The sequence below is a fragment of the Mustela nigripes genome, chromosome 13 (genome assembly GCF_022355385.1).
Source record: "Mustela nigripes isolate SB6536 chromosome 13, MUSNIG.SB6536, whole genome shotgun sequence".
Taxonomy (NCBI): domain Eukaryota; kingdom Metazoa; phylum Chordata; class Mammalia; order Carnivora; family Mustelidae; genus Mustela; species Mustela nigripes.
This window is the reverse complement of record NC_081569.1, coordinates 118,281,416-118,299,127: the sequence shown is the minus strand read 5'-3', so window position 1 is coordinate 118,299,127 and position 17,712 is coordinate 118,281,416. Positions and strand designations below refer to the sequence as shown.

The 17,712-nt window shown below is 34.6% G+C and overlaps 1 protein-coding gene across 1 annotated transcript in view; it reads right to left on the bottom strand.

The window, feature by feature from the left end:
- Positions 1–17,712, bottom strand: part of EML5 (EMAP like 5) — a 181,319-nt gene that overhangs the window by 137,820 nt on the left and 25,787 nt on the right. Inside the window, exons 2-4 of the mRNA XM_059373561.1 lie at positions 13,678–13,837; positions 3,775–3,873; positions 2,605–2,673 (exon numbers count right to left, since the gene is read on the bottom strand). Of these exons, the coding sequence (XP_059229544.1) occupies positions 2,605–2,673; positions 3,775–3,873; positions 13,678–13,837 (328 nt within the window). The remainder of the gene's footprint in view (positions 1–2,604; positions 2,674–3,774; positions 3,874–13,677; positions 13,838–17,712) is intronic.

Genomic DNA, 17,712 nt, shown 5'->3' with positions numbered 1-17,712 from the left:
AGATGATATACACTAATAGGAAGGAGGACCAAACCTAACATTCAATCTTTGGTGAAGTAAAGATGGGGAAAAAAATGTTGCTCTCATTGATATTTCAAAGCTGAGCAATTCCTTTACTTGTAAAGCTTAAAAATAAAAGAGATATATATTTGGAATAATTCGTTCATTTTTAGGAGAAAACAGGAAGTCAAACATAAATCTTTATGACCAGGGTTTTTGTTCTTTTATGTAGATTCAGATAAATTTTAATAGTTTGCAGAAAGAAATAAAGAAACAAAAATGGAACAGGGCAAGGATATAAGAAGAGTTTTACACAAAGATATTTGGCCCAGAGAATAAATTCAACTTTATAATAAGTAAATTACCACTTAAAGTAACATAATTTGTTGATAATAAAGATCGTATCTCATCTTTCAGATCTTATTTCAAGACCTAAAGATCTTAAAACCAGAAGCCTCAGAAAACTAAAAATTGTGATGCTTATCCATTTAAATACCTAATGAACGCTTTTAATCAATGAAACTTTATGATTTTTAATTCTAAAAACTCCATGATTCCTGTGCACAAGGATCACTAGTTCTCTTCTATTCCAGCAAATTCAACAAAGCCTTCCTTTCAGTCTATTATTTTCATCTAGAGGAGTGATTCTCAACTTTGGCTGCACATTAGACTCACCTGAGGGAAATTATAAAACATGGTATTGCTTGGGTCCCCACCAAGGTAAATGGACAAAGAATCTCTGAAGAGTCAAACCCAGGCAACTAAATAATTTTCACACTCAGAGTAAAGAACTATTGTTCTATAATTGAGATCAATGCCATCTAATAGAACTTTCTGTGGTGATGAATATATTCTCTCTCTATATATACTGTCCAGTAAAGTAACCACTGGATACATGTGGACCTTAAGCATTTGAAATGTGACTGGAATGACTGAAGAAATGATTAAATTTTACTTAACTTAAATTTAATTAACTTAATTTAAATAGCTACATGTGGCTAATTGCTACTATACTGGACAAGGAAGTTCTAGATCATCTTTGGGACTTAGTGTCCTCACACATATTGCCTACAAAGAGATCTACCCTGCTTTTCATTGACTCTACCAAAAGAAAAGAAATGTAACTCATAGTAAAAATAGTTTAATTCAGAAAAATAGTTTGTTTAAAACCTGAAAATGGAACTTTCAGTTTTATTTACAATATAAAACAGTAAGATCTGTTTACTTATTAATTTTCCAATAATTAAGTATTTTCTATCAAGTACTACCTCAAACATTTGTTCATCATAGATGAAAAAAACAAAAATTTCTATCTTCACAGTGCTTATACTATGTACCTGAAACCTAACATAGAACCTTTTGCTACTGAATATTTGTACAAAAAATATTTAATACTATTCATTATCAAATCAGTACCAAAATATCAAAACCAAACTTGCAGTGGCAGCTAAAGATGCTCTGGAGAAAATGTGAATGGAAGTGAGCATATCAAAGAAAGAATGTGAACAGAGAACCTTACTTACTAGGAATTAACTTTTGCAAGGAACTGTTAAATTAGATGATGGAAGAAAAACAAGCACTTCCAATCTGCACCAGGGATTTAACAGTAACTGTTATATGGGCTTCAAAATCTGAACTATAATTGTAAAACAAAACTCAGAGCTTTCATAAGCAAAATAAACTGTGACTACAAAGGCTAAGGTCAAATCAGAGAGTAAATATAGAGAAAGTAAAAGATAACACTTTCAGAAAGATGACCATGTGCTAGGAACTATGAAAAGCACTTGAATAAATACTGCCTTATTTAATCCACTCTATAAGACACACTTTTAAGATGTGAAAAAAGCTCAACGAGGGCGCCTGGGTGGCTCAGTGGTGTAAGCCGCTGCCTTCGGCTCAGGTCATGATCTCAGGTCCTGGGATCGAGTCCTGCATCGGGCTCTCTGCTCAGCAGAGAGCCTGCTTCCCTCTCTCTCTCTCTCTCTGCCTGCCTCTCCATCTACTCGTGATTTCTCTCTGTCAAATAAATAAATAAAATCTTTAAAAAAAAAAAAAAAAAAAAAAAAAAACAAAAAAAAAACAAAAAAAAAAAAAAAAACAAAAAAAAAAAAAAAAAAAAAAAACAAAAAAAAAAAAAAAAAAAAAAAAAAAAAGCTCAACGAGGCTACATGACTAATCCCAAGTCAAACAATGCTAAGTATGGCAAAGCCAACTCCGTCCATGAGGTTTCTGCCACACCATCTTGTCTCTGTGAAAGAAACCTCTTACTTTTCTTGGTTTCCTATGCTCACATTTTGCTCTGTAAGTAAACCATGAGAAGACTAGATGAACACAATAAAGCCTACTTCACAAGACTATAAGTTTCTTGATAAATAGTGTTTTATTCATTCCCTACTCATACCTATATCCCTTATAGCGCCTCACATACAGTAATGACACAATAAATACCTGTTAGGTTGAACAACAGAATGTTAAAAATGTTGACATTTTAAAAATAAGTACTGTCAAAATCCTAAGACTACCTAAGTTGTAAATAGTGTGGTATGTACTTAGCAGCAGAGAGTAAGTATACATGACTATTATAAAATAAGACTCTTCTAGTACCTTGATATGTTTTACACCACAGCTGACAAGTTTATTTGGCTGGTACAAATCCCAAGAGATATCAAATATCTGCAAACAAATCAGATTCATGGTTAAAATACTTATTTTCAGAATCATTTAAGAATCCAAAAGACCAAAAACCCCAAAACCCTACCATCATAAAACAATATTCCTCACTAAATAATAATCAGAATCCCATACTTCACAATCTTATGAGAAATATGTAAATGATATGAACAAAACTATTTCTTAACTTCAGTGAACTTTCCAAAACAACCTGTTTTTAATTTTTAAAAGAATTTTGTCTATAAGTAATAAGAATAGTTCAACAGAACTAAAGCATGAGGCAGGTACCTACATAATTTTTATAGAGGCAAGATACTGAATGTACATTTAACACTTATATAGCTATAAACAGAGAACTTTAAGTATGTGAAATAGAGTACATTTTTATAGCTTTCTATCATACAGATCTACTTACATAAATAATCACAATATTTATTTCACAGTATAAATTCTGTTTTTATTTTTTAGCTTTATTGTTTATGGATCAAACAAAACTAACCTATATTTAAGTTATGGAGATCTCAAGCTTTGTTCTTTGTTCTTCTCCCAAAACTCAAAATATATACAAACCATTTTTGTTATAAGAGCAAACAATAAAAAACCCAGCTGAAATAAAATATACATTAGAATCATGCACTTTAATAGTAAAAACTAATGATTGAAAAATAATTTCATAGCAGAAAAAAATCATTAGTCTTTATCATGTTTCTTTGACACCTACTTACATAATCATCTAAGATGCTTATTACCTTTAAAAATGTACAAAATTATTCTCTTCAGTGATAATAAAGAATATATCTTATAAATTAATGTTTAACAACTCACCATGACAGATTACACGAAAACCATTTTGTGCAACTTTAAAATATTAACCACCAAAATACTCTAAAAATTCTGACAGTACCATCTTTTAAAATAATCTATTTACTAAATCCAAAGTGTGAACTACTTCGATCTAAGTATACACAATTGTCTAATAATTGTACTTTAAATTTTTAATTACCTATGAACTATCTGGTAATAACAAAGCATGGAAACATATCCCCTGGCTCTCCTCTTTTTCCCATCCAATAGCCAGTAGAAACTCCAATGGAGAATACTTACTCTATCTGTGTGACCAGGAGCCATAGATAACATTTTCCCTCTCTTCCAATCCCAAACACAAACTGCATTCTTTGAATCAAGTCCAACTGAAACCAAGCGCTGAATTATATCCAAGAAGTCCATGAGGGAATAAAAAGGCAAACAAATCAAAAAGAAACCAAATTATAAATGCAAACAAATTATCCTCATGGGTATTATAAACTTAAACATCAAAACTTACACACTTATATTTCATATCAAAACTTACACATTTATATTATATAGACCTCACAGAGAAAGGCTGGATGTATTACATCTTGGTAATATCTGCATAAGTATAGTTCTTCACATTAAGAAACAGAAGAGAGACTTCTATTCTAACAGTAGGACTGACAAAATACCATAAACATCTCTCCTGCTAAAAACTAAAAATGTTGGATAAAAATGTAAAAACATGTTTTTAAATGTACTGCTGAGCTGTCAAGGAATTATGAAATCTGGAACAAAAACAAAGAGACTTCTGGGAGTCCTGGAGGATAAGAGAGCTCCCATGTACACTTTATTCTAAAAGTACCAGCTAACTCCTGAGAAGCCTGATTTTTGTCCTGTAGGCTGAACGAAAATAGGAGATAAAGTTTAGGGCAAGTCAAACTACTGGGTATTTACCGCAAAGATACAGATGTAGTGAAAAGAAAGGCCATCTGTACCCCAATGTATATAGCAGCAATGGCCACGGTTGCCAAACTGTGGAAAGAACCAAGATGCCCTTCAACGGACGAATGGATAAGGAAGATGTGGTCCATATACACTATGGAGTATTATGCCTCCATCAGAAAGGATGAATACCCAACTTTTGTAGCAACATGGACGGGACTGGAAGAGATTATGCTGAGTGAAATAAGTCAAGCAGAGAGAGTCAATTATCATATGGTTTCACTTATTTGTGGAGCATAAGAAATAGCATGGATGACAAGGGGAGTTAGAGAGGAGAAGGGAGTTGAGGGAAATTGGAAGGGGAGGTGAACCATGAGAGACTATGGACTCTGAAAAACAATCTGAGGGTTTTGAAGGGGTGGGGGGTGGGAGGTTGGGGGAACCAGGTGGTGGGTATTGGAGAGGGCATCGATTGCATGGAGCACTGGGTGTGCTGCAAAAACAATGAATACTGTTACGCTGAAAATTAAAGTAAAAAAAAAAAAGTTTAGGGCAAGTCCATAGTGTAGATCTGAACCTGAGACTTCTGACTAAAGCAGTGAACTCCTCAGAAGTAAGGGAAGACAAGAAACCACTCCTTTGAAAATAAAGGGGGGGGGGGGCCCACAATGCATTAAGGGAAAGACAATCCTCCCTGAAAATTGATAGTCAAAAACAGCTTTCATACAATCATAAGGCCTAACTCTACATTAATTACGAACTCCTCAAGTGGAAAATTTCAGAGTGGTCTGAGGGTTCTTCAAGCATCTTCAACAGTGTAGCAGAGTCAAATATAAATCCTATTTGGAGAACTGACACTTCAATCCGTCCCTCAAAGAATTCCTACAGGTAGCAATTCAGTAAACATAAAAATAAACAAACATCCCCAACCCCCATAGCCATGGGAAACAAGGGACTATGAGTAAGAATTAGCAAGTCAAGACAAATAGCAAAACCAGTCCTAGAAAACATCAGACACTGGAATTATGAGGTGAAGAGAAATAAAATTAAGGTTTCAAAGTATCTTCATTCGAGCAAAGAATAGGAGACTGTAAAAAGTATTCAAGGAGATATGAAGAAGCAAACGCAATTTTTAGAAATGAAAAATAAATTTAAAACAGTGGAGGAGTTAAATAGGCATTTAAAGGGAGATGAAGATACAGAGGTAAGAAGAGGAGACAGGAAGATGGAAACTGTGAGAGGGATTAAGAAACACAAAAGATGGACTTTCAGCCACGGAGAAGTATTAGGATCTGAACCTGCCCCCACTATAAACAACTAGAAAATTACAAAATGTATGAAACAAATGCTTTCAGACATTCATAAGAGGAAGTGAAGCACTGTGAGCCCTGAAAGGGGAGAAACAAACAAGGTGAGACCTGCACTTGCCCCAGCTCTCATCTAGGAAGCAGTTTGCAAATTACAGCGTAGAAAGGTAGAATCCAAACAGAGCCCAGGAGACTTGCTGATTTGAGAAGACAGAGCCTGGAGTTCAGAGAAGTCAAAACAGCTAGAATTCGTAGAGCAGAGAAAAAGCCCCAGAAAATTTGTTTATGGGACCCTTTGAGAACACTAATCTTTGCATGCATAGGGTGAAATCTATGAGGCCATGCAAAGAACAAACTCTGGGGAATTTTTAAAAAGCGATTACTGAGGAGCTAAAGCCAAAAAATTGCCAGAGATCACAAAGTGTTAGGATCCCTTGAGTTCCAAATAACCAGAACATAGATACCTCTTTAAATTCACTAGGTATTCAGTGACCCAGAAGTGTCACAACTTAGTGGTGAAATTAAACCAATAATGTTAGAGAAAGAGCTACTCTAGCCCTGTCTTCCAAAAGCTTGAAAGCAAGCTTTCACAAGGATCAAACTAATCCACAAGGAACTTAACTACCTGCCAGAACAATGACCAAAACACTTTAAAGGAATACAACAAAATCAAGAATTCAGAATGTAACATACACAATGTCCACCATCCAATAAAACAAATTATTAGACATGTGAACAAAGAAGAAAATGTGACATATAATCAGGATAAAAATCCATTAATAGAAGCAGACCTAAGAGGGGCAATTAGGTGGCTCAGTCATTAAGCATCTGTCTTTAGTTCAAGTCATGATCCCAGGGTCCTGGGATTGAGCCCCACATCCGGCCCCCCGCTCAGTGGGAAGCCTGCTTCTCCCTCTCCCACTCTCTCTGCTTGTGTTTCCTCTCTTGCTGGGTCTCGGTCAAATAAATAAATAAAATCTTAAAAAAAAAAAAAAAAGAGAGAGTGAGAGAGACCTAAGAATCACAGGAATAATTAAAATTGAGACATTAGCTATTAAAATGAAAATGTTCAAGATGCTTAAGAAATATTTCAGATTTTATTTTATTTATTTTTTTAAAGATTTTATTTATTTGTCAGAGAGAGAGAGAGTGAGCACAGGCAGACAGAATGACAGGCAGAGGCAGAGGGAGAAGCAGGTTCCCTGCTGAGCGAGGAGCCTGATGTGGGACTCCATCCCAGGACGCTGGGATCATGACCTGAGCCAAATGCAGCCGCTTAACCAACTGAGCCACCCAGGTGTCCCTCAGATTATATTTTTAAGTAATCTCCACATCCAACATGGGGCTCAAACCCACAACCCTGAGATCGAGAGTTGCGTGTTCCACTGACTGAGCCAGTCAGAAGCCCTGCTCAATAATTATTTTAAAACATACAAGGAATAAAATGAGAAATAAAAGACATAAAAGAACACACAACTTGTAAAAATAAATGTTAAATTATGTGAAATAAGAATTCATTCCATAGGATTAATAGCAGCTTAGATCATTAAGAAAAGATAGATGAACTTGAAGACATAGCAACAAAAACTATCCAAAATAAAGCACAGAAAGAAAATGGAAAAAAAATTAACAATGCCTTAGTTAACGTTAGAAAAACATCAAGTGATCTAACATACAAGTTATTCTAGCTCCACAAGGAGAAGATGGAGGAAGAGACAAAAAAAACCCTGAAGAAATAATGGCTATACTTTTCTAAATGTGATGCACCCCATAAACCCAGAAATCTAAGAAGCTCAGTGAACTACCAGCAAAAATAATCAAACATAGAGAAAACATACATCAATACAAATGGTAGTCAAAGTGCCAAAACCAGTGCTAAAGAGAAAAATCTTAAAAGCAGCCAGAAAAAAAGACAATTTTGGTGGAGAGGATCAGAGATTAAAAAATTATCCTAGATTCCTCATCTGAAGCTATACAAGTCAAACGACAATGAATAACCTCTTTTAAAATGCTGAGGGGTGGGGGTATCTGAGTGACTCAGTCCATTTGGCTCTGGACTCTTGATTTTGGCTCAGGTCATGATCTCAGGGTCATGGACCAAGCCTGCAGTGGGCTCTGAGCTCAGTGCAGAATTGGCCGTCCCTCTCCCTCTGATCCTGGTCCTCCCCCACTCGCACTTTCCACTCTCTCTCTCTCAAATAAACAAATACATAAAATCTTTAAAATGCTGAGGGGAAAGTAACATAGAATAGTATACCTACCAAAATTATCTTTGGAAAATTGGGTCAAAATAATGTTATTCAAGTAAACAGAAGGTGAGAAAATACACCACTGACAAATCTGCACTAGAAGATACAATAATGGAAATTTCTTCAGGCACACAGAAATGATACACTTGTGAATGAAGAATGCCCAAATAATATGTAAATAAGGCTTTTGTTTTTAATTTTCTTTTAAAACTGTGTAAAGCAAAAATAACAGCTATAAAATTTACAAAATATGTGTAAGTAAAACAAGTAACAATAGCACAGTAAACAAATGGAGAAACAAAACAGCACAGTAAACAAATGGAGAAACAAAACAGCTTGTTTTTCCACGATCTTTCCAAGTACATATGAGCTTCATGAAAATCACAAAATAAGCCTAAACAAATTAAAAAAATTAAAATACAGACTATGTTGTCTGACAAAAACAAAAACTAGAATAACAGGAAGCTATGCAGAAAATGCTCCAAATGGGTGGAAAATAACAATACACTTCTAAGTAACTGAAGGGTTAAAAAAGAAATCATAAGGATCAGCCCACAACACAAAATGTGAAAAGCACTGGTTTAGAAGCAGGGGTCAGCAAACTATAACACTCAAGCCAAATCCTGCCTGCACCCTGTTTTTGTAAATAAAGTTATATTGAAGCACAGCCATACCTATTCTTTTACAAGCTGTCTATGACTGCTTTCCCACTACAATGCAGAGCTACTACTAGCTGAGCCAGAGACTGTATGGTCTACAAAGCTTAAATATTTCCTATACGACTTGTTACAGAAAGTTTACTAATCTCTTATTTAAAGCATAGACACTGATACCAGACTGCCTAGGTTCAAACACTAGCTACATTTCTCATGAACTGGATTACTTTCAGCAGTTATGCAGTCTCTCTGTATCTTGTTTCCTCACCTGTTAAGTGGGGATAATAAACATGTTTCATAGGGTTAACAAGAAAATTAATATATATGAGAGTTACTATATTATAAAATGTTTGCTATCATCATTATTAGCTTACCATAATCTTTTTTTTTTTTTTTTACGATTTTATTTATTTGACAGGCAAAGATCACAAGTAGGCAGAGAGGCAGGCACAGAGAGAGAGAGGAGGAAGCAGGCTCCCCGCTGAGCAGAGAGCCCAATGTGGGGTTTGATCCCAGGACCCCAGGACCACGACCTGAGCTGAAGGCAGAGGCTTTAATCCACTGAGCCTCCCAGGTGCCCAGCTTACCATAATCTTAATTAACTTTAAGAACCTATCCTCTCAGGGTGTATGGGTGGCTTGGTTGAGTGTCTAACTCTTGGTTTCAGCTCAGGTCATGATCTCATGGGTGTGAGATCTCATGGGTGTGAGCCCTGAGTTGGGCTCTGTGCTCAGCAGAGAGTCAGCTTGAAGATTATCACCCTCTGTCCCTCCCCCGACTCACACACAGGCATGTGAGGGTACACATGCACCCACATGCTCTTTCTCTCAAATAATTAAATCTTACCAAAAGAAAGAAAGAAAGAAAGAAAGAACCTATGCCCTCTTCCTTTCCAAATTAGAAAGGTCATCAAGTACCCAGTTAGAAACAGATTTCTGCAAAGTAGAATTACTATTTATTTATTTATTATATTTCATATGGGTGGAATAAATGGCTCCCATAAAAAGATACAGTATATAGTCTGTTATGGCTCTCCATCAAATCATGCTGGCAGAAATCTCAAGGGAACAAAAGGAGAGGATTTGCTTTCTTGAGAGTCTTTAATAGTTCGGAACTATAAGGTATCAGTATCTAGCTAAAAGAGATCTTTACTGTGTAGAGATTAAAATTTCACAAGACAAGCATCAAGTGAGGGACAGTTAAGGGGCACTGTCCTTTCTCTCTGACTTGGCTCATCATACACAAACAGCAAACCACAACTGGTCAAAAGTTTTAAAACTCCATGTATCTCCATAGAGCCTCCAAACATATAGGCAGTAACAAAAGAGATCTGGGAGCACTTCTCTGAGCAAATTTACATAGCCAAAATCAACCTCCCTCAACATAGGTTAAGTAACAACAGAGAGGATAAGGTAGAAATAATCAAGTCAATACTACTTCCTCTCCTAGCTTTCTGTCATTTTTTATCATTTTTCCCTCACATTTAACCCAGCCTAGGTAGATAAGGAAGAAAATAAGGTTTTCCAGTAAAAGTAATGCTTTCAGGGTGTCTGCATGGCTCAGTTGAGTATCTGCCTTCAGCTCAGGTCATGATCCCAGAATCCTGGGATGGAGCTATTTGTCAGGCTCCCTGCTCAGCAAGGAGTCTGCTCCTCTTTCTCTTTTTCCCTCTCCCTGCCTCATGCATGTATTTTCTCTCTCTTCCAAATAAACAAGAAACTTTTTAAAGTAATGCTTTAACAGTATCTTGAAAGACTGAGGAGGATTTGGGTAGAAAAGTAAGAGAAAGTGCCTTTCAGACCAAAGGACACCAAGATTAGAGAGATCATGGTATTTTCAAGAAAAAGCCTAATTCAGGATAGCTTAGGGGAGTACCACCTGGAAAGTGGCAGGAGACAAAGCTAGAAATGTAGGCCAGAGCCAGAGAAAGAATAAACTTTGTGTTTTAATAGAGTTGGAATAAAGGGAGATTCAGTTTTAAATGTGTAATATTTGGTATATTTGTATGACACGCAAGGGAGGGGGTGTCTAGAGTTAAGGAGAGAAGCCGGGGCCACTGTTAACTGATGGGGACGTTAAAATCATGTGAGAGAATAAGAAGGCTACAAACTCCTAAATAACACTGATATTTAAGAACCAGATAGAAGGAAAAGCTCCTTTAAAGATTAAGAAGTAAAAAGTCAGAGAGGGAGAAAGAAAACCAGGTAAAGAAGCCTCTAACCATCTTCCTAAATTCCTCCTTGATCTAAGTCCCAAACAAAATCTTCGTTGTGTCCATTAATTGAATTGGAAGTATTCATTAAAAAGTTTTAGCACACTAAATTCTCAAATAAGAAAAATATCCCAAAAGACACAACTAGATGATCCCATAAGTTCCTGCAACTGTGAAACATACTCAAATAAGGAGCAGTTACACTTAAAAGATTTTAGTATGGGGGTCCTGGTAATCTCAGTGTTCATTACATAACAATTGTCATGTTGTTACAAAGTAAAATCACAAATTCTGTAAAAGATTCAGGGCTTAATGGAGTAAATACTGGTATAATCATAAATAAAGCCATCGGAAATTAGGTCTGGCAAAGAAATAGGAAAAAAAACTCAAGAAAAATACATTAGGCACTTGAGCTATGTCCTGATATCAAGAGATTTCTAAAAGGCACTTGAAAAAACCAGTGAACTCCCCTACTGTTTTTGCAAAAATGACTCTCTTCATAATCATGTGCCAATAGTCAAAGGTAAACTAAAGCATTTTATTTTGTAACGTCACATAACTGACAAAATTAGGTTTAAAAAGTAACACTATTCTTATTTATTCTGTGAATCACCAGATCTGTTATTATAGCTTAGATTTTAATATGAGAAATGTTTTTAAAATGTATTTTATATTTTCAAGACAAAGTACCACTCAAATTTTCCTTCTTCCCACTAAGAAATTTGAGTTCCTATTTGATGTGCATTTACATGCATATCAAGTCCTAATTGTTCTCAGTAAGGCAGACTTCTGGTATTAGAGTATTCAGTCCATTTAGAAGAAAGCCTCTGGGAAAATAACATTCAGCTTACTACCAACAAGGAAACTCATTCATTGGATAAATCTTAAGAGAGCACTTATAGTTTCAAACCTAGTACAAAATGCAAAAATCATATGATATTTTCTAGTTGATAACTCATAAACAGTTTATAGATATTAGTGAATAGATATGTTCTCAAATATATTTTTTTAACTAAAACATTTTCTCAGTAATATCATTTCAGAGATACTCTTCTTAATTTAATCTTCAATTGGCAGCAGTTCCTTATAAGCTTTAACTATATTTAAGATGGATGAATTCCTTCTGAAATATAAATCACTACCTCCTAAGTTCCATGTTTGGGAGGCAGGAGAGTATTGCGGTTAAAAACATGAGCTTTGGAGTGTGACTGACCTGGGTTTCCGCTCTGGCTCCATTTACTAGCTGTGTAACCTGGGGCAAGTTATTTAACCTCTCTAAGTCTCAGTTTCTTTATCTGTAAAATAGAGATAATAATAGTATCTATTTCATAGGGTTGCTGTGAGGATTAAATAAGATAAGGTAGGCTTAGCACAATGCTTGGTACTTAGTATGTGCTCAGTAACTTTTAGCTGTTATGTTTTCTATAAGCTTAAATTTTTAAGTAACACATTCTCATAAAGATCTGTGATAATACATGTAACCAAGGCTTTTCAAGTTACTTAAGCAAATTAAAGGCCTTTCAACTAGGAAAATCTATGGGCATGACTTTTCCTTGTATATATTAAAGAAATTCCTCAACAATGCAACATATTACATTTAGAAAGAACAATTTCAAAATTAAGAAAACATCTGTGTTTAAAGTATACAGATGCTTATTATAGTTAATACACCTTGGACTTCAGAACACTTGATAAATGATTAAAAAAAGCTGTGGAGGTTTGTTTCATAAAATTTAATCTTCTATAAGGTAGGTAAAGAGTATTATTCTCTTTCTTTAAAAAAAGAAAATGAAATGGATATGAGGACAGTAAGGGACTTGAAAAATAATAGTAAAAATGGGGTGCAAATTAAGGATCTATAATTGCCAATCACTGCTACATATTGATATTAAACCTAGAAACACATTTTTCCCCAAATGAAAGCTTCCAGTTAAGTCTTTAAAGATCTCTTACCAGACTCTTAAAAGAAAGTCATTAATCTAATGCTACTCGAATAAGCTATTCCTCAGAGTTATAAATAAAACATGTACTTTATCATTTTCAAGGAAACAGAACACAATGTAATCTGTTTTTGTAAAATATCAATATAAAATTAATTTTATGAACTGAAAAGCAGGTAACTAAAATTTCTTTAAAAATTAAAATGATTTTTAAAGTCTAATTTTAACATAAAAATTAAAGGCTATAAATTAACCACATCTGCAAAATTCAACTTCTTACTACTACTTAAATATGTTTTTGGTATAACAAGTTTCATGAAAGCACCACAAAAAAGTTCTTGGCATGTTTAATTTTTTTAACAATCATTAATTAGAAGTAGATAATAATTTGGGGAGTAATAAGTAAGTGGAATGATAATTATACTTTGTTTTCAACTTTGATTTTGTATAAAAATAGCTCATAAGAGCTGCCTCTATTTTCAATAAAAAATGTAATTTTAACAGAAACCTTTAAAATAACCGAAAAAATGCATACAGCTCTACTTAGAGAAACCTAGTTTTCCTAAGATGTCTCCCATCTGTCCTATCAACTCAACTACCTGGAAAAGAGTTATTAATATGTAAAATTTTCTAGGACAACCAGGTAATACTCTACTGAGTCAGAATCTCTTTGGCTTTCTTAATAGTGTTGATTAAAAAGTTCTTGATACATGAAATAAAGACTCCTTACTGTTCTTATTTTATTATACTCATTAACTATCCACCCAACCTACCTACCTCTACCCTTGAACAAATAGGCATCTTTCATCTATTGCTTTCCAATTTAATATTTATAGATTTATAATAATTTCTTATGGTACACATTTTTAAGATATAGTTTAGGAAAAGAGAAAACATATCACATACCTGTCCATCTAAGTCGAATGCTAAACAGGCTATACCATGTGTATGAACATCCTTTAGAACTGATATGGTCTGCACAGTGTATGAATCCCAAACACAGATATAAGGCTCCTTCCCAACTTGTCCTGTTGCTACTAATACTCGTTCAGGATGCAATGCAAGGCTGCAAAATAAATAAACAAATTGACTTAAAATTGATTATAGAGCTTTTATAGTATTTGATAGATGTAAACTTTATATATACCAATGCAAAAATTAGATGTTATCCATTTTAAATAATTTGGATTTAAAATAACTTCTACAGGGGCATATGGGTGGCTTAGTCATTAAGCATCTACCTCAGGCTTGGGTCATGATCCCAGTGTCCTGAGATCGAGCCCCAAACGGGCTTCCTACTCAGCAGGAAGTCTGTTTCTCCCTCTCCCATTCCCCCTGCATGTGTTCCCTCTCTTGCTGTGTCTCTGTCAAATAAATAAAATCTTTAAAAATAAATAAATAACTTCTACAAAAATTCATGCAAAAAGTTGTTACTTAACTAGTATATGTATGTGATAAGCAGACTGATGATAGACTTCATAATCTCTGTAATATGATACAACGTGTGTAAACTTTGCAAGAAAATAATTCTCTCAAGAGATCAACTGCACCTCAGCAACAAATTAGTAGCAACCTTACCACATGCCATTTTCCCATTTGGTCTTCATCTGTTTTTAAGCCTTTTCTCCAATTTTACTCTAATCTTAGTGTCCAAAAATAGTATTTAGCAGCACCCCTATGATAATACTTGAATTACAAATCCCATTCTTAAATGAAGTAACATTGGTATGTAACATTATATAAGTTTCAGGTATATAATATTATAATTAAGTATCTATATTCATCTCAAAACGATCACCTCCAAAAATCTAGTTACCATTTATCGTCATACATTTGACTTCCTTCACCCATTTTGCCCACCCCTCAACCACCCACCATTGTAGAATCACCATTACCTTTGTGATAACCACCAATCTATTTTCTGTGTATGAGTTCATTTTTGTTTTATTTGTTGTTGTTGTTGTTTTTAGATTCACATATGACGAGATCATATTGTTTTTTACTTTTTCCTTCTGACTTAGTTCACCTAATACCTTCAAGGTCCATCCATGTTGTTGCCATCTGATTTCACTCTTTTTATGGCTAATTTCATCCATTCACCCACTGATGCTGTTGCCATCTGATTTCACTTTTTATGGCTTTTTATGGCTTTTTATGGAATGGTAGTAGTCCATTCTGTGTATATACCACACCTTCTTTATCAATTCATCCACTGACCACATTTAGACTGTTTCATCATGGCTACTGTAAATGATACTGCAATTAACAATAAGCTGCACATATCTTTTTGGTTAATGTTTTCACATTCTTCAGATAAATGCTCAGAAGAGGAATTGCTGGATAGTATGGCGGTTCTATTGTCAACTTTTTAAGAAACAGCCATAGTATTTTACATAGTGGATGCACTAATTTACATTCTCAGGGTTTTATTTAGGAGGGTTCCCATTTCTCCACATTCTCTCCAACATGTGTTTTTTTCTTGTCTTTTTGATGATAGCCAGTCTACTCATGCGAGGTGATATCTCATTGTGGTTTTGATTTGCATTTCCCTAATAATTATGGATGTTGAACATCTTTTCATGTACCTGTTGGCCACTGATTTATCTTCTTTGGAAAAATGTCTATACATATCTTCTTCCCATTTTTTAAAAAAGATTTTATTTATTTATTTGACAGACAGAGATCACAAGTAGGCAGAAAGGCCGGCAGAGAGAGAGAGAAGAGGTAGCAGGCTCCCTGCAAAGCAGACAGCTTGATGTGGGGCTCGATCCCAGCACCCTGGGATCATGACCTGAGCCGAAGGCAGAGGCCTTAACCCACTGAGCCACCCAGGTGCCCCCTTCCCGTTTTTTTAATTAGATTTTTTTTGTTAAGTTGTACGAGTTCTTTATGTTTTTGATGTTAATCCCTTGCCAAATATGTAATTTTGGCAAATACCCATTCAGTAGGTTGCTTTTTCCTTTTGATGATGGTTTCTTTCACCATGCTGAAGCTCTTTAGTTTGATATATTTCAATTTGTTTACTTTTGCTTTGGTTTCCCTTGTCTTTGAAGTCATATCCACAAATAAATGCTAAGATTGATGTCAAGGAGCTTACCACCTGTTTTTCTCTAGGAATTTAATGGTTTCAGGATTTACATTCAAGTTTTTAATCCATTTTCAGTTAATTTTTATGTACAGTATAAGATAGTGGTCAAGTTTCATTCTTTTGTATGTGGTTGTTCAGTTTTCCCAACACCATTCATTTAAAAAGAGAATGTCCTTCCTCCATTTCATGTCTTTGGCTCCTCTGTCGTAAACTAATTGTCCATATATATGTAGGTTTATTCCTGGGCTCTGTTTCATTGATCTATGTGTCTATTTTTATGCCAATACCATACTGTTTTGGCTACTTACTATAACACAAATCTCATTTCAAGAAACAGAAATGTCACTCATAATTCACAGAAAATAATCTGAGTCTTTAAAACCAAGACAAAGACTTAACAGCTGGTAATGGTTTATGTACATTATCAGAAGGCAGGGAGTTCATAGAAATTTCTCCTTCATAAACTTTTCTACAAGTAGATTTAGAATAGGAGATTCAACTTTGGGAAGAAAAAAAAATCACCCCTGGCATCAGAGTGAGGGTGGATTCAAAGTGGGAAAATTTAGGAACATATTAAGACAGAAACAACTGGGAACTCCTGGATGGCTCAGTAGGTTAAGCAGCTGCCTTTGACTCAGGTCATGATCCTAGGGTCCTGGGATCAAGTCCCACACTGCTTGCTTCTGCCTCTGGCTGCCCCTGCTTGCTCAGTCTCTCTTTCTCTCAATCTCTCTCTGACAAATAAATAAAATCTTAAAAAAAAAAAAAAGACAAAATCAACTGATTGGATGTAGTGAGTAAGGGAAAGAGAAGGGTCTAGGATTTCTTGCTTGGGCATCTGGATGGTTTAGATGGTATTCATCAAGTCAGGGAATACTAAATGAGTAACCAGTAGGAAGGAAGATAAGTGGGAATGGAAGGTTGGTTCAACATACAAAAACAAAAACAAAAACAAAGTTTTTTAAAAAAGGCCCAAATACATTAATCTCAGCAGAAGATGCATATGACAAAAATCTAACCTCTTTTGTGATAAAAATACGCAACTGAGGATTAAAATCCTGCATATAAAAGTTTTATTTCTTATGAAAATGAATAATTCATATTTAATATATTATCAAATGTATTATGACCAATTGTGTTTTGAAAAAATCTTATCTACATAACTTTAATTAAAAAAATAAAAATAATAAAAAGAACGTCCTCAATCTGATAATGGGAATCTATGAAAACCCACAAGTGTTATCACATTTAATGGTCAAAGTCCGAAAGTTTCCCCTCTCAGTGTTGGAACAAGATAAGGATGTCAGCTTTTGTCACTTCCATCCAACACAGTACTGGATATTCTAGTTAGGACAATTAGGCAAGAAAAAGAAACAAAAGGGAGAAGTAAATCTATCTCTACTTGCAGATGACATTATCTTGTATATAGAAATCACAAACAATAAATAAATCCCAAGTAAAGCTAATAAATGAGTTCAGCAATGTGGTAGGATACAAAATCAACATAAAATATCAGTTATATTTCTATACACTGGCAATGAACAATCTGAAAATTACATGAAGAAAACAATTTCATTTATATTAGCATCAAAAAAGAAAACTTAGGAATAAACGTAACAAAAAAGTACAAGACTTGTACATAGAAAAATACAAAACACCACTAAATAAAATTTAAAATATCTAAATAAATGGAAAGATATCTCATATTCCAAGCTTGTAATATAGTTAAAATAGCAATACTGACTAAATTGATTTAGAGTTAAAACCAATCCATGCCAAAATACCAGTTGCTTGTCTTGGAGACATTCACAAGCTGACAAAAAAACTGAGAATAACTAAAACAATCTTGAAAA